Source organism: Scomber japonicus, chromosome 11, assembly GCF_027409825.1.
Source record: "Scomber japonicus isolate fScoJap1 chromosome 11, fScoJap1.pri, whole genome shotgun sequence".
NCBI classification, from domain to species: domain Eukaryota; kingdom Metazoa; phylum Chordata; class Actinopteri; order Scombriformes; family Scombridae; genus Scomber; species Scomber japonicus.
In genome coordinates this window covers 2,446,568-2,468,928 of record NC_070588.1, presented here as the reverse complement: position 1 = coordinate 2,468,928, position 22,361 = coordinate 2,446,568, and the positions used below count along the sequence as shown (strand labels likewise).

At 42.7% G+C, this 22,361-nt stretch overlaps 1 protein-coding gene across 1 annotated transcript; it reads left to right on the top strand.

Annotated features, from left to right (window-relative positions):
- The first annotated feature begins 730 nt into the window (after positions 1–730).
- LOC128368302 (uncharacterized) lies at positions 731–20,652 on the top strand. The gene is made up of 17 exons (XM_053329092.1): positions 731–785; positions 3,297–3,385; positions 4,880–5,110; positions 5,237–5,317; positions 5,505–5,604; positions 5,839–5,962; positions 6,569–6,815; positions 7,389–7,545; positions 8,228–8,315; positions 9,548–9,610; positions 10,337–10,536; positions 10,649–10,780; positions 11,059–11,243; positions 11,410–11,561; positions 12,864–13,109; positions 20,097–20,259; positions 20,560–20,652. Exons 1-17 carry the CDS (start codon positions 731–733, stop codon positions 20,650–20,652), a joined length of 2,406 nt encoding a protein of 801 aa, XP_053185067.1.
- The last annotated feature ends 1,709 nt before the right edge of the window (positions 20,653–22,361 follow it).

The following is a 22,361-nucleotide window of genomic DNA, read 5'->3' as shown; positions in this document are numbered from 1 at the left end:
TTAGATCATGTTACTGATAAGAGACTTTAAGCTATCAGAGTGTTGCATGTGAATGCTCACATAGAAGGTATTACTTGTATTGCCAGCAAAGTAAAAGGACTAGTGTTATTCCTGTAACAATATTATTAGCAGGTTTACTGACAGTGATAAAAGCTGTACATTTTATAAGAGAGAATAAAAGTAGCTAATGTTCTTATTGTATAACTGTGAACATTTGCTTAAGTTTTGGACAGATAATATTTCTGTGATTCAGATGACAGCATGAAGCTAAGTAACAAAGACCTTGAATCTACTCGTTGCAAAAGACACAATTCATTCAATTATATAGTAAATAAATTGCACATACACACGTCATCATTTCCAAATCTCCCTCAAACTTCAGAGCAGTGTTTAGTTGAATGATCTCATTACATTGATTCTCTGAAAGCAGTAACCAGTAAAAAGGATCAAGCTCCCACTCTAATCCACTATTTATTATATGTATTTCTTTTTGTCATGCTTCAGCTGTATCTCAGTTGTATTTACTGTATCTATTTTTAATAAATGTCCTGTTTGGACATACAGAGACAGACTGAATGATTGCTGTGCTGTGTATTTATGTCATGTGTGATGGAAATGGGATCTTTTCCCACTGTGACACTCACTCTGAAATAAAGTCAACTCAACTGATGTCAGAGATATGTGACTGTGTGTCCTCCAGCTCTCTGTCAGCTGATTGATCTCCTCCAGCATGCTCCTCTTCCTCCTGCTGCTGGTCTCCCTGGCTACAGTCAGCCATGTGTCAGGTAAGAACACACATGACTTATACTGTGTACTTGTCAGTACTTGTCAGTATTCATTCTGTGTACTGCTCAGAGGCACAGGAACTGTTTTCACTGACAGACTGTGTTTCTATTACTTATTCATTATTTGTCTTTATATTTATTGATATTCCGATTGAGAATTCATTGTTTAACACAACAGAAAAACACAAATCACAACAGCAAAACACAACAGCACTTCAGGGCCACTGTAGTTTCAGGGAAAACTGAAATTACATATCTTCTATCAAACAATCAGGAATTTTCAGCCTAACGTGTGACTAGGGTTGCAAATAGGGACGGGTGCCAAGGTCGGTACCAAACTATGTCGGTACTACCGGGTATTGATTCATGTTAAATTAAAGAGTGCCAGATTTCTGTACATTAAGGCTCATCGTCCTTCAGTGTGTTATGCACTAACTGCAGGCATGTCAGAGCAAAATGTTATGACTCTATCTGGCAGCTTACTCCATTCTCATGTGTGTAATACCGCTGGTGTCCAGGGGGGGCTTTTGCAGCAAAATCTTATGAATATCATTACACCTACTAAACTACTCACCATGGTAACTATAGGCAAGGCAAGGCAGTTTTATTTATATAGAGCATTTCATACACAATGGCAACTCAATGTGCTTTACATAAAACAGAAAAAACACGTAATTTGAGAAACATTAAAACATACAATTAACCCCCCCCCCCCCCAATAAAAACAAAGTACAGAAAAATACAAAAAAACTATAATAGCGCTACAGCTACACAGATGTATGGGAAAACAGTGTTAACAACAGAAAATTTAAAGTCAGAATTTTGGGACTTTTTGGTTTGATACTTCAGGAGTTACATATTTAGAATAAAGTACCGAAATGAAGTACCGCTGAGTACCGATACCAAACACCGGGTACCGGTACTGGTTGAAATGTGAAAGGTATCCAACCCTAGTTGCAAAGGGGCAGAAAATTTCAGATACATTTCCAGGAAGTTGAGAATTTATGGGAATTGACGGGAATTAAATTTGGTAAATTTGGGGTAATTCATACAAACTGTATCACCTGTATATAAACATAAATATAAACATTTAGTTTGATCATAAGCAGACATGCAAACTAAGACAGCAAGCCGTTTCTGCAGCTTTGGGAAAGTCAGTCTGGAATGCATTTACAGATTTAACTCTTGTGCCTCACTAACTACAGTTTTGGCTTTTCATTTTTTTAATTTTCTTGATCATTTGGGCTGTGTTCATGCTTATGGCATCAAATTCTCCAAAGATATTCTTTTAAATATATATTTTCTTTTTTTTAATCAATCACTTATAATAAGTCTATAATGCACTGTATAAACAAAATTGTTCTTCTGGGCTCTTTAGGGATTATAACTACATTTTTTGACCCTCCTGGCAACATTTAAGTTCCCTGTTATAGTCGAACACACAACTTTGTAAATTTCCAGTTTAATTCTATTAATTCCTAGCCTGGTTATACCCATGGTTTCATATGACCGATATTCTACTTCGCCTGAGTTGGAAAAAATCGCTGTACCCCACTTTGTCTTCAACAACAACGATTCTTGATCAAGCCACATTCCTTCGACTTACCGCATTGATACGATTAGCTGTAAGTTTGTCCAGTAGCGTACAGAAGTATTTGATAAACATTGGTTGATCCTGCCTCAAATACGAGGGAATGAACGGCTCCTCCCCAGACCCTACCTCAATCTCACATGACATTGAGATGCGGTCTGGCGTTAGCCAGGCTTGTTAATTCCCACAAAAGTTTCCAACTTTGGAAATTCCTGAAATGTTGCAACCCTACGTGTGACTGAATAGAATTGACGATAAATAATGTTAAAATACAAATGTGTTAAAATGTGTTTCTTGATGACTTTCATTCACCTATAATTCAAGTTAACTGATATAACTATAAATATAGTTAATTTATAGTTATAAATAACAGATCACATGAAGACACATTCTGAATAAATGTAGAAAGTTCTTTATGCTTCTTTTGTTGATCAGACCGATAACTAACACAGGTTTTTAACTAGACGGTGAATCAGAAAATAAAAATATGGGAGTGATGAATTTGACTTGAATCTGTAATCTGCCTGTCCAGTTATGTTGTGATGGATCGGAACAACTTTCGATGCCAGTGAGGGTCGAGAAGCGAGGAAAGACCAAATAAGAAAGTTGAGATGTACAACATGAGTTTAGGGTCAGCAGACCTGACTGATATCAGATGATCTGACACTCTGAGGAGCAACAGGAAGAATGATTTGAACTGAGGCAGGAAGGTCATTGTCCAGCTGACTTGTTACTGAACTTTGAGTCAGCTTGTTTGTGATTATGAATCTAAAATGTTGATCTGTGAGTCTACATGGCTGCTGAGGCTCCTCAGAGCTCTTTGTTCTTTAACATTAGTCTATGCAGTTTTTACCTGTGGTCCAACCTGCTGACTGACTTCAGTTCACTAACTGACTCTCACCATGTCTCCATTTCAACAGGAGGAGAAGCTTATTTTACAGCCATCACTGAAGTAGACATCAAAGACTGTCCCTTTACCTTCTTTGGAAAAGTTTACCAGAAGTTGTTTGTAAGTAAGATTAATCTTCCTGTTTGAACAGCTGTAAGTCTTTGTCCTCGCTGATCCTTTGTGTCTGGAACAATGCTTCACTTTTACTCTCAAACAAACGTACTTTGGATAAGTTCAGCTGTGTGTGCTCTGAGTGGAGACTGGTTGCTGGATGCTTTCTGTGTTCCTATGTCTGCATGTATTCTTGAATGTGTTTTTCTTTGCGTGTCGATGTCTTGTGTTAAAAAAGGCATGATATAAATAAAGTTTTACTTCTTTACTTACTGCTTGCAGCCTGCAGATACTATCTACTACTAATCGTTCAGCAGAATGTTCTCTGTAGTAAAGTTTGTAGTAAACATTATTCATCAGTAGCTATTAGGTTTTTATAACTCTTCTCTACAGTGGCCCTGAAGGGCAAACGACACCAACAAAAAGGAAAACACAACAACATTAACAAGGATCATTGATGATTGGACGAAAGCACGTCTGTCTTTTTAACAGGTGGGAAAGGCTACTTTATGCCTCATATATGCCCCGCATCAATAGTCCCATTCACATGTTTCTTTCTTCACAACGGCGTGCCCTTGTTTGAATGTTAACGTGTTAGATGATGCTGAGTCCCAAAGTTCAGCACTGTGTAGTGCAGAGCCCCACAGATGATCTGTGTTTCACTACGTTTCTTATATTCAGTTAGATATGCTGAAAATTTGAATAAAGGTACTCTATCAGACTGAGTAGGCTGTTGAAATCACCGTTGCCCGTCGTCAACACCTTCCCTGGGCACACCCTCTAAGTCATTCATTGATTCATTCACAGAGAGAGCGAGACAGAGACAGAGAGAACGAGAGTGCAAGAGTCCTCAAGTACAGCGTCAAGCAGCCTTAACACCTGTTAATAAAGACAGACCTTTTGCTGTTGGGTTTTCCTTTTTGTCGTTGTTGTTTGCCCTTCAGGGCCTCCGTACTTCTCAGCAGAGTTACAATGCACGCTTTAATATGCTTTGATATACTTTAATATACTTTAATATGCTTTAATATGTTTTAATATGCTTTAATATACTTTAATACGCTTTAATAAGCTTTAATACAGTTTGATATGCTTTAATATTGAGTGAATGAATGAGGAAATGAAATGGCGTGTCTGGCTCTTTAAGAGAGAGGAGACGGTGAGAAATTCAGACTTTGTTTAAGACAAAACTGCCAACGAGTAGGTTAGGTTCACACAGTCAATTACCATGGTAACTGAAACGGGACCCTCACTAGAAGCTCAACAACACATGAAGCGTGTTTGTCTGTGCATGTGTTTGTTTGTGTGAGTGTGATTGTTTGTGTGAGAGTGTGTGTGTGTGTAAACTTCTTTCAAAATATGTCCAGCATATACTTACCAGAGTAGCGGGTGGATAGCCTCCATACACATAATTAAGAACAACTCCAGAGAGAGAAAGAAGAACAGAACACATTCACGTTCACCAGCGTTACTCATTTATTTGTTGTGTATCTCTGATGTTAACAGGTCGACACCTCCGGAAACAAAGTCTCAGTTTGTTTCAAAGGCAAACGCGACACAAGTGACAACGACTGTCTTCTGGTGGATCAAGGTGGAGAAATCAACAAGGGTTACTGGGTCATTCATAAATCACTTACAAATGCTCCAGGATCATCTTATCATAAAGAGCTGCCACAACTCACAGGGACATCAACATGCTCCATATTCATTATCTTCTACAAGGACGCTACTCAATATGTGAGCATTGTTCAGCTTCATCATCGTCCATCTGAATATCTCTGATATCAAATCAATAAAGTCTTTTCTAAAAGATTTAGGATTTTATTTATTAATTATATCTGTTTCTCCTTTTCCTGTTTACAGTTTCAGTTTGGCTTTTCCAAATTTGGTGACCAAGGAGTTGTTCTTAATTATGTGTATGGAGGCTATCCACCCGCTACTCTGGTAAGTATATGCTGGACAAATTTTGAAAGAAGTTTACACACACACACACTCTCACACAAACAAACACATGCACACACAAACACGCAAACACACACACATGCGCACAGACACACACACACACACACGCTTCATGTGTTGTGCCTCTGTCCTGTCAGTGTGTAACCTCTGTGCTGTTGCTGCTCTGCAGAACGTTGAAGTTCAGGTTGGTGGTAAGAAAGTGACTACGTGGGAGATTAAGGAGAGAAAGAAGGATGTCTTCAAGGACGCGAGCGCCTGCAGACACTCAGGTTAGCAGAGAAGTGATTATTAAAGGACCAGTTCACTCAAATCACAAATTAGCTGAACTGACAAATTAAATGGGCTTTCAGGGACCCTCAGGGATCCTCAGGGATCCTCAGGGACCCTCAGGGGTCCTCAGGGATCATCAGGGATCCTCAGGGATCATCAGGGACCCTTTGAGGCTGAATGATGACATTTGAAAGTTTACATGTGATTCAGTGATCTGTGTGTTTTTGTTTCAGGTGCTGTTCTTCCAGTGAATAAGGGACTATGTGACTCAGATGGCTCCTCTGTAACGTGCAGTGCCTCAGCAGAGGTCAAAACAACTCCTTGTGGCTCTGGGAAGAAATGCGAGGGCGAGGGCCTGTAAATATATTTGATTTATATTTCTAAGAGAATGCAGTTTTCTGTTCTGTCATCATTTTGTTCTGTGTCATTCAGCTGTGATTTTAGACCCTTTTTAGGGTTCAAGTACCCCTAAATTTGATCTCAGCACCCCTAAAAATAAATAAATGATCATTGTGATTTTTTAATGGTTTTATTAACAGCTTTAATGTACTTTGGATAGTTCTGTCATTAACATTGTGTTTCCCTCAGGGTTTGTTAACTATCTCAGGGTCCTCTCTGTACAAACCTGTCATTGTTTATTCTGAACCATCATCATTGTTATTATTATTATTATTATTATTATTATTATTATTATTATTATTATTATTATTATACACTGTAGTGGAACACTCTACTATGTATGAATACTTGTTGTTGTTATTTACGTTATGCAGTGAACTGATCCTAGAATGGTGTCATTGCTCAGAGTCAGTGAGCAGTCTCATACATCAGCAACATCTTTCCATGTCACTGTTAGTTCATCACTTTGGTTTGATGTTACTTCCTGGAGAGTTTCCACTTCCTCAGTCATTTCCAGATGTTTCCTCATGCTGATGATGCTACTTGCCTCCCCACCTCTGTCAGGTGTGTGGCGCTGCCTGAGAAAGCTGCCGTGTGCACCGTGACCGGCTCCACTGTCATCGATGTCGATGGTAAGGCTGCCTCCATCCCGGATCGCTGTGCGTACACTATGATGTCAGAATCAGGCGTCAAGCTGCAGGCCGTCTTCCAGGACCGCCATCGTACAGATGTTAGCTTTTTGGATCATGTGATCCTGCATCTGGATGGGCCAGATGTTAAGATTCACCTGGAACAAGGTGGGAGGGTTACGGTGAGTTACCTTCAGTCACAGGTTCACTTCCTGCTGTTGAAATTGTTCTATTTTTGTGCTGCCATGTTCCAAATGTGCCAAAAGCAATCATCAGTTCATGTTTGGTGTTTTGTCTGAATCCCTCAAACCAAAACAAGTTGATAAAGAAGGCATCCCCAACATATCATTGATTTCATTTCCTCCCAGTGTAACACCATGGTATATACACACTGAGTTCATTTCCTCCCAGTGTAACACCATGGTATACACACACTGAGTTCATTTCCTTCCAGTGTAACACCATGGTATATACACACACTGTGTTAATGTTCTGAGGTCATAATGTCTCGTTTGCTTAAACCACTTCACTGTGCTCTAACCACATTTATCTCATGCTGAGAGTAAATGTAAGTCAGTCGGATAAATGCAGTGCAGTCAAAAGTATCAGATGTCTCTCTGAAATGTGGAGGAGAAGTAGAAAGGTTCCAACTGGAAACAGTAGAGCACAGAAGCAGAAGATGACTGAAGCACTGAGTGAGTTTGTCATGTGTGATCATGTGTTTTTCTCCACTTTGTTCCTCTGCTGTGATGCAGCTGAAGGACAAAGAGCTGACCCTCACCAGCACACCTGCGAAGCATCACGATGTGGAGCTCACTAAGGACCAAACTGGGGTCACTGCCAAGCTGTTGAAGTCCAAATACGGCACCTCTGTCTTCTTTGATGGCTACACCGCACAGATCTTCACGAAAGGTAGAGACAAACACGTCCTACATGGATGAAAGAGGGCGGCTCAGTGTGAGAATAATAAACAACTATCATACAAATGTCATTTTTCAAACTGAGGTCTTCCGTTGCTTTATGCTGCTGATACTGATTAATGAACAACACATCATTTGACTGTATGTTGCAGTAAACACATTCAGCATGGCACCAACTTACACTACCTATGTTGTACATGCTGCTGGTGGTTGGGGGGGGGCTTAAGGCTGTGATCAGCTGATTGTACTGAAAAAAGAAGAGAGCACAGATATATTGCAGTATGAATCAGTCTCTCCAACAAATATTTTGAGTTCTTAATGAAAATGTGTTCTTTACAGAGGGAATAAAAGCAGCTCTCAAAGATCTCCAAAGTAGAGTGGAAACAGCAAATCTGGAATGAGCCTAAACTTAGAAATGACATGAACATAAAAACAGAATCTGACATTATAGTTAACAGTCTGAGGTGTTCATGTGTTTCTTGTCATTTGTTGAGGATGAATTTCATTTAGTTGGATCGGCCCATGTACAGCACACTACTGACTTCATTATCTGGAAAATTCACTGAAAGGATCCTGATTTGTTTCAGTTACATTTTATTTTATGTTTGTTTTGGTGTGCTGCTAATGTTAGCATATCTGTCATCTGACTCATGTTCTCTCCTCAAACTGTCCAGTACCAAGTGGAACCACCATGCCGGGTCTATGTGGCAAGTCCAGTCGGACTCTGAGTGAAGTGAAGGTCGCTGAGTTAAGCTCTGACAGGTAAGACCTGAGGCCTGTACTACGAAGCTGGATTAACCTATCCAGGATCTCTCTCCGTTACCTGGATTGATTTATCCAGATATTTGCAGTCTAGGATAAGCGGTACTACGAAGCTGGTTATCAACTCGGTAAATCAACCCAGGGTTTTCCAATCTGGATCTCTGCGCGTTCACATAAAGGGGAGGTGTTTGCAGCGTCTGACCAATCACAAACATGGAGAAACCCTGCAGAGCAGCCTACTTTACCATGGAGGAGCAGACAATTATTCTTCAACAATATGAAGAATTCAAACATCATCCAGGCCAAAAGCAACACTGTTGCTGCAGCAAAAGCCAGGAAGGAATGCTGGCAGAAAATTGCCGACTCTGTTAATGTTTAAATTCATGAGATCATACAATATTAATTTATCAGACAATATAAACGGACAGCACTCTGATCACACAATGCCACTTTATTACGGCACAGACGTTTGAGGCAGATCGCTTCCTCAGTGCCCTTCCTTTCATAAGAGACATTAAGTTAGTTTAATATTCAACATTCAAAATACAAACCTATTATGCGCTTCAACCATTTGAGTGAATGATTTCAAACCAACTGTATAACATACAGAATAATATCCCTCATGTGCCTCAAGGCTTATTTTACAAATATATGTTTTCGTCAATTTTTTACAATTACAATAAATAAATACAGTTATTATGCTCCCTGACACTTTGATCTCAGGATGTCAAACCTACAGAATAATATCCCCCACGTGCCTCAATGATTATTTTTTAAATATATATTTTGGCCAATTAAAAAATTGCATCTATCACTAAAAACTCTTTCTCTCCTAAGCGCTCCTCTCGCGATCCACGCACCAATGTTGACAGGATCTTTTAAGAATGGGCAGGTCATTTTCTAAGAGAGCTGATTGGTCAGGAGGTGGTGCTTTTGTACTCATTGATCTCTTATCCAGAACATAACCTGCTCCGGAGCAGGTTAGCCGTTCAGCATCAGTTACCATGGTGATTTACCCCGGTAAGAAGTGAACCAGCTTCGTAGTACGGAAAACCCAGGGTTAACCCTGAAGTTACCTCGATAAGAGAAAATCCAGCTTCGTAGTACAGGCCTCCGGTCACTGACTGCTGCCTCATCACTGGGCTGCATGTATACTAGTAGTGCTGGTGTGTTTATATGAAGGACTGAGGCCTGGGAAACACTGCTGACTTCTGCTGTTTGTCTCCCCCTAGCTGTGACAAAGTGACCAAGGAGACTGATGGCAATAAGTTTGAATGCACGGAGATGACTAAACGGTGAGCAGAGACACACCTGAACTGATGCAGTGCTAAGGCTTTCATTATCAACGTCCACATGAATATTAAAGTCACCTACTATAATTACTTTATCAGTACTGAGGACTAAGTTTGATGAAAACTCTGAGAAGTCAGATATAAATTGGGCGTATGGGCCAGGAGATGGTACACTATAACAAATAAAAGTGGCTGTAAAGTTTTCCAGGTTGGGTGAGAAGGACTAATAAAACTTTCAAATGAGTTCAAATGAAGCTTCTGTTTAGGGTTGATTATTAGGTCGGTGTCTCGAGGGATGGGAGCATTAATATGGCTGGGAGGAGTGGATTCATTTAGACTCACATATGTTTCATGACACAGCCAAGTTTCAGTCAGACAGAAAAAAATCAATATGATATTTGATATTAGATCATTTATTAATATAGGTTTAGATGATGGTCCACATTTAATTCTCCTATTTTGTTGTACTATTGCAGTGGAGGTATTCATTTCTTTCTTGATCTGTGAGGCAAAGAACAGGGGTGCAGCTTGAAGCTAAACACACCTGAACACACATTAAAGTCTCCTCTTTATTTGGGGAACAGAGTTTTCTCTGTCCTGTGATTAGACTATCAGCCAATAACAGAGCAGCTTTATGACAAACACGCCTTCGTCTTGTTGTTCGTGTTAATTATCACTGACCTTATTTTTGTGTCTGACTGGACTTTATCTTTCTGTCTCACATGACAGGTGTGATCTCCTGAAGAAGGCTCCCTTCGACTCCTGCCACAGCTCCATCAAGCCTGATCCCTACATCAAAGCCTGCACCGACACTCTGTGCAAATACCCGGCGGTGGACGGTCTCAAGTGCCAGTTCCTGGAGGCCTACGTCAAAGCCTGCAGCCTGCTCGACAAGAAAGTCCAGGACTGGAGGACATCGACCAGCTGCTGTAAGACTGTCCTTCACTGTCATTTACATGGAGACAGTATGTGAACAGCTGTTATTCCTGTTTATCTCACTGACTGACTCTAGTAAGTAATGATCTGTGTTTGATCTTTCAGCCTCTGACAAGGCCTTCTGTCAGGACACGTTCTGCAGTGCTCATGAGTTCTGTGCTGAGGATGCCAGCGGTGGAACCAGCTGCCTCTGTCGATCCAGTTTTGCCTCCAAATACAGAAAGGCAAACACTTTTGGTAAGAAGCTTGAACAGAGAGACCTGTCTCACATGTGAAATGACACAATATGGCATTAAATATAACAGTTTACATGTGAAAACATGAATTCATTTCATGAGCTGGAAACACCATCTGACATACTGTCACATTAAGTGAGAATTCTCTGTTGAGATTAGAGACACTTTTACTTTACACATTGGATCAATTATGAATCAAAAACGTATTGATTAGTAAAGTATGAATCTTAGTGCTACACATATGTGTGTTTCATTGTCCTCGTCTGTCCTGCTGTTCAGGCGAGCCGATCGTCTGCGATAAAAACTCTGCCTCAGTCAGTCTGGCTGGTTGTCTCATGGAGGAAAAGAACATCGACTACTCTGTCTTACACCTCAACGACAAGACCTGCAAAGGTCAGCGGGACGAAAAGACCCACATGGTGACCTTCGACTTCAAGAGCGACACCTGTGGGACAGTGCTCACGGTGGGCATCTCTTCTCTAATAACTGACTCTCAGTCAGATCCCTTCTGCCTCTCAGCTGAGCTTCTCCTCACACTTGTGTTAGTGATCCATGTGTGGCAGCAGGGCGTGGTCAAGATGAACGTGTGGTTTCTGCAGTAACACTGTCTGTATCCCTTTGACCCTGCAGGCCGAAGACAAACAACTTAAGTTCAAGAACTCCATCGTTGCTCAGGACAGCTCTGGCTCCAAGATCACTCGCCATGATGAAGTGAAAATCGACCTCTCCTGCTTCTACAACCAGCCGGACGTCGAAACCATGTCCTTCAAAATCAAAGACAGGTGAGTGTTCAACAGGTTTGAACATACACACAGGTTATAAATTGAACAGAGGAGTAAAAACGAGCGGTCACAAGTGAAGATTCTGACCGGTCGTGTGTGTGCTGGTTGAAACAGAATTCTTTTATTTCAAATGTCTGATTCAAATGTGCACAAAGCAGAATTAGAAGTGAATTTGTGCTGAAAAAGGATCTATGCATCAGTGATACTCATTGTTTAAAGAAAAGGTCAGAACCAATCACAAGCAGACAAGCATGCCTGAAAAAGCCTTAAATGATCCATAATATACACTCACAGCCCTGACTCTGAACTATCTGAACTGAAAGTCATAGATTTCCCACATTTGAAAGACGAGTCGTTTCAAAAAACTTAAAGTTCCAATATACGTTCAGCCTCACTAGATGTCACGCCAGCATCAGCATCAAAACATGTTATTTAAAGTTGGGAAAAAAGGAATATTGTGAACGGACAGCTCACAAAGTTCAGATCAAACTATCAAACTAGGCGGTGCTGATCAAGTACGGATCAAGATTCTGTTGTTTACCATTTCTCACCTCAAATGTTTGTTTGTAACCCATGTTGAAAACGACTGCAGGGGACTCACATGCACTAACATGCACACTCACATGACACATGCTGGCCATTAATAAGTAAAAATAACTAAAGTATAAATGTGTGTGCTAATAATGTAAAATAGAGGAAGCGTTACAGAAACACTATGATTAAATAATGATCAAATTAAATAATTATAAATATGAATAAAATAAATTACCAACAACATAAAACATGCATATTTGCAAGTATTTTTTATATATATGATATTAGTATTGATTCTTTTTTTAAAGAATCGATACCAAATGAGTAGCTTGTATGGAAGTATGGATCCTGCAGTATGGATCCGCCCACCCCGAACACATAGAGGTAGTGTGACTTCATTCACTGCTCAGGTCGCCATGACTCCACTACATCTTCACACAGTAAACACTTGCTGACGTCTAGTCGGGCTGAATGTCGTATTTTGGACCTTTTTAAATGGAGTTCTGAAATGCTGAGTCATGAATGTTTGGGATCAAATTCAACAGTTTTCCATTTTAACATGACTTGATCCATTCACTCATGTTCATGTGGACAGTTTAAGTGACTCACAGCTGTAAAATAAAGATTCATGTTTGCTGCTGAATGTAAATGTAAAGTGCTGCAACTGAATTTAAGATGTGCAGGTTGAGTTTTACTCGACTGGACTTGTTGGAGGCTTTATCTGAAGTGTGTTTACTTTAGTATATTGTGTGTGTGTGTGTGTTGCAGCTCTGTGACCCAGGAGATGGTATCTGGAGCTTGGAAATACAGTCTGACCATGGAGGCCTTCACCGACGCCAGCCGCACACAAGCTGTGTCATCCAGCACTGAAATCCTGCTGGAGCAGATCGTCTGGGTGGAGCTGAAGACAGTCGGGCTGGATGACAAACTGGTCGCCGTGGTGACCGACTCCTGCTGGGCGACCAACGAGAAATCATCCACTGCGAGTCTGAAATACGACCTGATCAAGAACGGGTGAGAGACACAGAGGTGGAAGCCAGTGTGCTGCTTTGGCATTTCTCAGTCAGTTCTAAATGAAGAAGAAGCAGGGACTCTTTAAGAAACCTGCTTTTTGATTCCACTTACTGAGCCCTGAAAGCAAAGTCTGGTCCTACTACATTGACCATGACCTTCAACTTCAACTTCAAGTTTATTCATATAGCACTATATATATATATATATATATATATATATATATATATATATATCCGACCCTCGGCTCAGTTCGATGATTGACTTTGTAGTCGTGTCGTAGGACTTGCAGCCGCATGTCTTGGACACTCGGGCGAAGAGAGGGGCGGAGCTGTCAACTGATCACCACCTGGTGGTGAGTTGGCTACGATGGTGGGGGAGGATGACGGTCGACCTGGCAGACCCAAACGTATTGTGAGGGTCTGCTGGGAACGTCTGGCAGAGTCTCCTGTCAGAGAGAGTTTCAACTCCCACCTCCGGGAGAGCTTCGATCACATACCGGGGTAGGCAGGGGACATTGAGTCCAAGTGGGCCATGTTCCGTGCCTCCATTGTTAAGGCGGCCGACCGGAGCTGTGGCCGCAAGGTGGTCGGTGCCTGTCGTGGCGGCAATCCCCGAACCCGCTGGTGGACACTGGCGGTGAGGAATGCCGTCAGGCTGAAGAAGGAGTCCTATAGGGCCTTTTTGGCCTGTAGGACTCCGGAGGCAGCAGACAGGTACCGGCAGACCAAGCGGAGCACAGCTAGGGCGGTCGCTGAGGCAAAAACCCGGACATGGGAGGAGTTCGGCGAGGCCATGGAAAAAGACTTCCGGATGGCTTCGAAGAGATTCTGGACCACCATCCGGTGTCTCAGGAGGGGGAAGCAGTGTGCCGTCAACACTGTTTACGGTGGGGACGGTGCGCTGCTGATCTCAACTCGGGACGTTGTGGATTGGTGGAAGGAATACTTCGAAGACCTCCTCAATCCCACCGACACGCCTTCCGGTGTAAGGGAGCAGGGCCTGGGGACTCGGGTGTGGGCTCTCCTATCTCTGGGGTGGAGGTCGCCGAGGTGGTTAAAAAACTCCTCGTGGGAGGGCCCCGGGGATGGATGAGATCCGCCCCGAGTTACTTAAGGCCCTGGATGTTGTGGGGTTGTTATGGTTGACACGACTCTGCAGCATCGCGTGGACATCGGGGACAGTGCCTCTGGATTGGCAAACTGGGGTGGTGGTCCCTCTTTTTAAGAAGGGGGACCAGAGGTTGTGTTCCAACTATAGGGGGATCACACTCCTCAGCCTCCCTGGCAAGGTCTATTTGGGGTTACTGGATCCAGGAGGAGCAATGTGGTTTTCGTCCGGGTCGTGGAACTGTGGATCAGCTCTACACCCTCTGCAGGATCCTCGAGGGTCCTGGGAACATGTGTTTTGTGGACTTGGAGAAGGCATTCGACCGTGTCCCTCGGGGAGTCGTGTGGGGGGTTCTCCGGTAGTGCAGGGTATCAGACCCCCTGATACGGGCCGTCCGTTCCCTGTACAACCACAGCAGAGAGGAGAGCTAATGCCTGATGAAGTCTATCTGATTGAAATGTTGCATTTAAGTATAATATTATATTATTAATCTTTGTGTGTGCAGCTGGTCTCTCTGTGTGGAGGTTTGGTTTGCATGAGGGCGGGTTTGAACTCACACTCACACACACACACACTCACACACACACACCTGTATGACAATCCTGTGTGATGCTGTGTGACGCATCACTAAATCATCTTCTGTAGCTGCAGTCATAACTGGATTCACCGGCTAAGAGGCCCTGCAGCAAAAAGACAACAAAGCAAGAAGTCCTGTCCAAGAACCTGTCACACTGCAGCGCCTCACCCATCACATGTCTCATAATGTGACAACTAACTAACTAACAATGTCTAATCATAATGGAGCCTAGTTGAAGTGGCTTTTACATTCTTGGCACACAGGTAGTTTTATACCTGTCACACAGATTAAAAAAAGAACAAATGAAAACACACAGCACTTGTGTCATCAAGCATAGTTGACGCCACACCTAAAGACGAGCTCCTCTGCTTTCATGTGTGGTATTTTGCTCCAGGCAATTCTCTATGTGACTTTGCATGAAGCTGTTTGTGCTTTATTAAGCTGACAGTTTTCATTAAGTTTCCTCTGAAAGACTCAAAGGGATTTTTGGTGTATCTGTAGGAGTGGAAGGGATTGTGTTTGGTTATTAATAATAATTAATAATTATAAAATAATTCTTTATTCTTTATTATTTATTAAAGAGAAAATGATCCAAAAATGATTGATTTAATGGTTAATTTGGGGCACCAAACCAGACCGGGACCATAAACTGTCCTACTGCTACAACTAATGAACAAACACGAAGCAACAGCTTTGTATGATTAAGACTGTACGAATAGACAGGCGTGTATGTTTGTACATGTGAGTGGGTGTGTCCAGGAGCGTGGGAATTCAAGATGGCGGACTCTGCAAAGAAGTCTGGTCACACAAGAACAGGGGGCAGATACGGAGGCCGTTACCACTAGACAATATGACGCAATAGCACTGACTCGTGGTCAACCCTCCCAAACACACCAGCTAAGTGACTGAGGATGAGGTCCCTCCGGATGTAGCTTGGCTGTCCTGTGTTACCTCACCAACACCTGTGTGGTACAGGATGTGAATGTATATATGTGCGGTTGGTACAGGGAAAGAGAAACAAGAACAAAGGAAGGCTGACCCAGCAACGGGGGTCTCGCGATCGATAAAGAGAGTAATCGCAACTTTGTCCGCAAACAATGTGCGGCACAATGGGAGGCTGTGTACGCATTGTCTGATCTGTTAACGCACAAAGCAGCTTACTCTCAGTTACAATAAACAGTCCCTACTAACCGACAAGCAGCTTAAATGACTAACAGAGGTAGAGTCACGATCGCAAAGGAAGCGAAGTGACAGCTCTGTCCACAGATGACACGTGGCACAGCAGGGTCTGCGGCTACGTTATCTGATCTGCTAATCGACAAAGTGGCTTGCTTTGTCTCATGGTGGCGCTAACACAGATCCCTGGCGGAATAACAGAAGCAGTTTAGCATAAACTATGCTGGCAACAACTGTAAACAGACTCCTCAGAGTCCAGCAGCAAACACGGACACAGTGGTCCCAAAACACAAGCTTAACACAGCAATACAAGATAATACTAAACTAGTATTAGTGTGTGTAACACTAACAACTCAGACGAAAACCTCTTACTATAAGATGGGTAAAGATGAGGCTTGAAGCAAGTCGTAGTGGGTTCAGTCTGTCAGTATAAGACCGAACACCGTCCTCCAGTGTGAGTCTGTGAGCGCGGTTCTGATCTTCCCGAGATTGACAGGGCTGGTTTCGGCGGAGTGATGCGGAAACTCAGACGTGTCCAGTTCTTGGGCTGTGGGTCATATAAGTTATCCACAAGTCCCAAACAAAGAAATCTCTCTTCCTTCTGCAGGTGCGATTGAGATCCGTCGTGGTGAAAAGATTTACCAGTCGATCTTCGTTCCTACCCTCACCTATGGTCATGAGCTTTGGGTAGTGACCCAAAGAACAAGATTGCGGGTACAAGCAGCCGAAATGAGCTTCCTCCGTAGGGTGGCTGGGCTCTCCCTTAGAGATAGGGTGAGAAGCTCAGTTATCCGGAGGGAGCTCGGAGTAGACCCGCTGCTCCTCCGTGTCGAGAGGAGCCAGATGAGGTGGCTCGGGCATCTAATCAGGATGCCTCCCGGACGCCTCCCTGGTGAGGTGTTCAGGGCACGTCCCACCGGTAGGAGACCCCGAGGAAGACCCAGGACACGCTGGAGAGGCTTGTTGAATATTTAAAGGAAGCTCATTCCATAATTTAGGAGCAGCAACAGAAAAAGCTCTATCCCCTCTGAGCTTCTGCTTTGACCTCGGTACCTCCAGGAGCAGCAGATCAGCTGAGCTGAGGCACCGAGCAGGAGCGTGGGGGTGAAAGAGCTCAGAGAGGTTGAGCGGGGCCAGACAATTTAAAGATTTAAAAACAAATAAAAGAATCTTAAAATGGACTCTAAAATGCACAGGTAGCCAGTGGAGGGAGGCCAGGATGGGCATTATGTGCTCCCTCTTATGTACTCCAGTTAAGAGGCCAGGGGCTGCATTTTGCACCAACTGGAGACGTGGGATGGAGGACTGACTGACTCCAAAATAAAAGTGCATTACAGTAATCCAGCTGGGATGTGATGAAGGCATGGATTACTGTTTCAAAGTGCGAGGAAAGGCTTCACCTTTACCAGCTGTCTAATTTGAAAAAAGCTGGACTTCACCACAGCACTAATTTGCCGATCCAATTAAAAATCACTGTCTATCTTAAAATCCACATTTGCGACTGTTGGCTTAAAATAATCTGCCAAAGGCAGTAAATACAGAGAGAAGAGCAGGGGCCCTAAAATCAACCCCTGTGGAACCCTATACAGCAGTGGAGCAGAGCTGGATTTTGAAGTTCCAAGGCTTACACTCATGATTCTGTCAGCCAGATAAGATCTGAGCCACTCCAGTGCAGCACCACAGATGCCCACTAGGTGGCGTAGCCGAGCCAGTGGGGTGTTGTGGTCCACGCCACGGTATCAAAAGCTGCAGTTAGGTCCAACAGAACAAGAATTACATGATCACCAGAGTCATTTGCTAGTAGGATATCATTAAAAACCCGTAGTAAAGCTGACTCTGTTCTATGCAGGGTTTTGAAGCCTGATTGAAAGACCTCCAGGACATCATGCTCATCCAGAAATGACTTTAGCTGGGCATGAACAACTTTCTCCAAGATTTTTGAGATAAAAGGCAGCTTGGAGATGGGCCTAAAATTGGCCAGCATGCTGCGGTCAAGGCCAGGTTTTTTAAGTGGCGGCTGCATCACTGCATGTTTAAAACTTAGGGGAACGACACCAGAAGACAGGCTGCTGTTTATGATAGCTAGAACTGACTGCCCTATACTAGGGAAAACCTCTTTAAAGAAACTAGGAGAGACAGCATCACAGGGAGAGCCTGATGGCTTAATATGGCCAACCAGATCTTCTAAAAACAACAGAGACACAGGCTCAAACTTATCAAGAGCTGCTGAACAAGGAACAGGGACAGAGGGGTCAGGTGCAGGAGCTAAGATGAGAGTCCTAGCAGTACCAACCTTATCAATAAAAAAGTGCAGGAAGCTATTGCACATTTCAGGAGATGCCTCCAAGCTGACAGGCTGTGGTGCATTAAGAACAGTGTCAATGGTTTTAAATAACACCCGCTGGTTATGACGATTGGATTCAATGATGTTTGACAGGTATTCTCTTTTGGTCTCTTTAACAATATTCTGGTAGAAGTGCCAACAGTCCTTAAGGATTTGGAGAGAAACCTGCAGCTTGTCCTTCTTCCACTTATGCTCAGCTTTGCAACACTCCCGTCTAGCTGCGCGAGTTGTCATTAAACCAGGGCTCAGATTTTGCCTTAGGCTGCACAGTTTTTTTTTTGAGCCACCGAGTCCAGTATGGTTCGGCAGGAGGAGTGAAACCAAGAGCTGAACTCCTCTGTGTTAACAGAGGCTAGGCTGACACAGAGCTGATCAAAAGCCACAGAGAACTGGCCAGCAGTAAAAGAGTTAAAAATCCGACGGCTCTGAACAGGAGCGCCAGATTTAACATCAGCACAGGAGAAAGCAACTTCAAACAATACTGGCATATGATCAGAAATCAAATCATCACAGATCTCCAAGTTAGACACAGATAAACCTTGAGAGAGGACGAGGTCTAATGTGTGTCCATGTTCATGTGTAGGGCCAGACACACACTGCACCAAATTAAAAGAGTCAATAAGGCTTAAAAAGTCCTTCACCAAAAGGCTTATCAGGACAACACACGTGAATGTTAAAATCCCCGAGAAAAAGGGCACGGTCATACTTAGGCATGATATCAGCCAGAAGACCAGAAAAGTCATTCACGAAGTCCTTATTGTATTTGGGGGGTCGGTAAATGACAGCGCACAGCACCGGGTCGGAACGACCCACCTCAAATAAAGCCCCTTCAAAGCTGGAAATTGAGGACGAGACGGTGCGCTGCTTACATTTAAAGTCGTTTTTATGAACTGTCGCTGTTCCTCCTCCATGACCCGACGTCCACGGGGAGTTAAAGTAAGAGCAGTCGGCAGGTAAAAGACCTAACAGACATCACAGTGTAGACCGTTTAAAATATGGTGGGCCACAGCCAGTGTTGACACATCAGGCAAAGTCTAATCTAACGCTCTCTATGCCAGTGCTTGTCAACATGTTGCATGTTTTCAGGAAGTAACAGTTGTTAATGTCGCCGGCTAAAGGCCTTTTCAGACAGGAAGTGATTGATGCTCCTAATTCATTCATTTTCAATGAGAAGCGAGTGGGCACAATCCTGTCAAACTGTCACTGTTGAGCTCATCTCACAGATGCACCTTCCTGCTGCCTGAGCTGAATTGTCTTGAGTGGTTTTCTACGCGACTCGCAGTTTAAACCCACTGACGAGACTGATCCTTGTTATCTGTGACTTCCCTGAGATATGTGACTGATATAGTTATTGGGACATAAACACTTTAAAATTACTGGTAAATAAAAAAACAAGCCGTTTCCATGGTTACCATGCACAGAGGAGAAGAAACACTGAAGAAGACTAAATTATATGTATTGAGTTTTTCAGATCTTTTTTGAGATCTTTATAAGCTTTTATCTTCCAAAATCTCCGTCACGTGTTTGTTTACTTATATTCATGAGTAGATGAGTATATGTAGGTCCAAGTGTGTTTGTATATATGTGAATGTCTTTGGTTATGTGTCAAATCTTTAACCTTTTTAAATTATGCTTTTAATGTGCAAACATTGAATAATATGAACCAGTATGGATAAGCAGTGAGTTCAGACTGAGTCACAGACCAGATGTTCAGGGGCATCTGTGATTCTTTGGATGCTGATGCAGCTCCTGATGTTTGGTGTGTTTTCTTGGTTCTGAGCAGCTGTCCCGACTCTGCTGACAAGACGGTGAAAGTGGAGAGCAACGGAAAGGGAACGTCCACCTACTTCTCCTTCAACATGTTCCAGTTCTCTGGGAAGTCTGGTGACGTCTACCTGCACTGCAAACTCAACCTGTGTGTGAAGAAGGACAACACCTGCACCAAGGTACGCCCCCCTTCCCAAATCCTCCCACAGACACATGCAGAACAGCTGCAGTCTGAACACACGTCAGCATGTTCTCATGATGGGTCGATCACATTTCAGATTATTAGTACTGTTTGATTTCTATGGTCACATATCCCAGTAGCTACATTTTAATTGAATCCAGCTAAAGTATTTGTATTTTCATGAATATTTCCTATATGTTATATATATGTTTTCTGTATGAAGCTTCAGACCACTAATATTATTGCAAAACGGAAATCTAAATCTTCATCTGTGTCTTTGTCTTGAACTTTGTCTCAGAGCTGCGATGGCAGTAAGAGAAGACGCAGATCTGCCAGGAACAGATATGTGGATGAAAACCCAGCCTTCATCACCATGGCCTGGTCTAATTAGGTAAAAGCTAACTTTTAAAATGCTGATTCATGTCATTGCGCTGCAGTTTGGGATACATGACATCATATAGCTGGAACCGATAACTAATGCTAGTTTGTTTCTGTTGTCTTCTCAGGTTGTTTCCATGGTAACTCGGACGGACCTACAGGCTTCGACCTTCGGCGTGATTCCAGATTTTTGCTTTATCCTCCTGAAAAGATTTGCTCAGTTGTTGTTGCTGTGATAACCAAACACTGCTGATCCCTCTCCAGCTTTGATTGAGTCCAGTTTAGAGTTTAGAGTTGATTGAGTCGGGCTGGGAGCAGGAAACAATCTGATCAACTGTGTGAATGAAGCCATGCAGCTCCTATCAGATCTGAGTATGTGCACGTGCATCATTTGTTCATTTGTTAATAACAAACCTGAGTAAATCTTTGAAGGAACGTCTCTAAGCAGAACATGTTGCTGTGTCGTCCTCAGTGATTCACACTTTATAAAGACCAACCAGGCGGCACTGTCACAACAGTTGATCTGAGTCAGGTTCATGTGTTCATATCACATAGAGTGCACCTCCTTCATCCAGCAGCTGAGTCAGGTTCATGTGTTCATATCACACAGAGTGCACCTCCTTCATCCAGCAGCTGAGTCAGGTTCATGTGTTCATATCACACAGAGTGCACCTCCTTCATCCAGCAGCTGAGTCAGGTTCATGTGTTCATATCACACAGAGTGCACCTCCTTCATCCAGCAGCTCAGACACTGATCTGTGATTATTCAGACCCAAAACATCAGAGCAACTTTTCTGCAGTTAACCTTTTTTTTTTATTATTATGTACTTTCTGTAATGGTGAAGGTAAAACATATTATAATCAAATGATTAATCAGTAGTATCAACACTCCTAATCACCATCTTCATATATTATGACAGGTTACTGTTAACAATGAAGTGCTGTTTCAGAGAATCATCAGAGTGCTGAGCAGCTTGTTGTACTGCAACCAAACACCTGATGGCAGCAGTGATGAGCCAGGAACTGAGATCAGAGCTCTGAGAGTCAAACCACTTTAATACCAAGAATATCAATTTACTCTCAAATAACAAAAATCAGCTGATGATTGATACAAAGCTCAGCTCAACTCAGAGATGCAGACGTAGATGAAGGATTTACAGTGACCGAAGGGAGTGTTGTCTTTCTTGTGTGAACTAGTCAGTGATTAATGAAGGCTTTTAAAGGGTTTAATTCAATACACTTTACTGTCCATTCATTGTGGTTTCTGTATAAAACTAACATAAACTGTCTGGTGGAGTTTTTCTTTTTGAACCACCATAAAAGGTGCCTCATCCAAAACCTGAAAAACTCAAAGTTAAAAGCAGTTGACGTGGAAGAGTGCAGTGGATCCAAAGTTCAAGGAGACATTGTGCTCTGAAGTTTTTCAGAGACGTTGAAGACATTTATTCCATCCTGTCGGCACTGGTTAGATACAGAGACAGTCAAATGCAGACCACAGTATAACCTTCTTCCTTTCTATCTCTTTTTGATATATTGAATCTGTTTTTGTGAGCAGCAGCCTGGAGGCCGTCGTCAGCTTGTGCCTTTAATACAATATCAGATCATGCTCAGATGTAGACATCAGTTCAGTCTCATTCATGTTCATCCTGAGAGAAAGTCCATCAAGATGTTAATTATCAGTAGATTGAAGTGAAATGTTAACTGTGACTTCAACTGAACCAA

Coding starts and splice junctions, on each gene's coding strand:
- LOC128368302 (XM_053329092.1), top strand. CDS start 731: ATGCTCCTCTTCCTCCTGCTGCTGGTCTCCCTGGCTACAGTCAGCCAT. Junction 3,386..4,879: donor AAGTTTACCAGAAGTTGTTT/GTAAGTAAGATT, acceptor TGATGTTAACAG/GTCGACACCTCCGGAAACAA. Junction 5,318..5,504: donor GCTATCCACCCGCTACTCTG/GTAAGTATATGC, acceptor GCTGCTCTGCAG/AACGTTGAAGTTCAGGTTGG.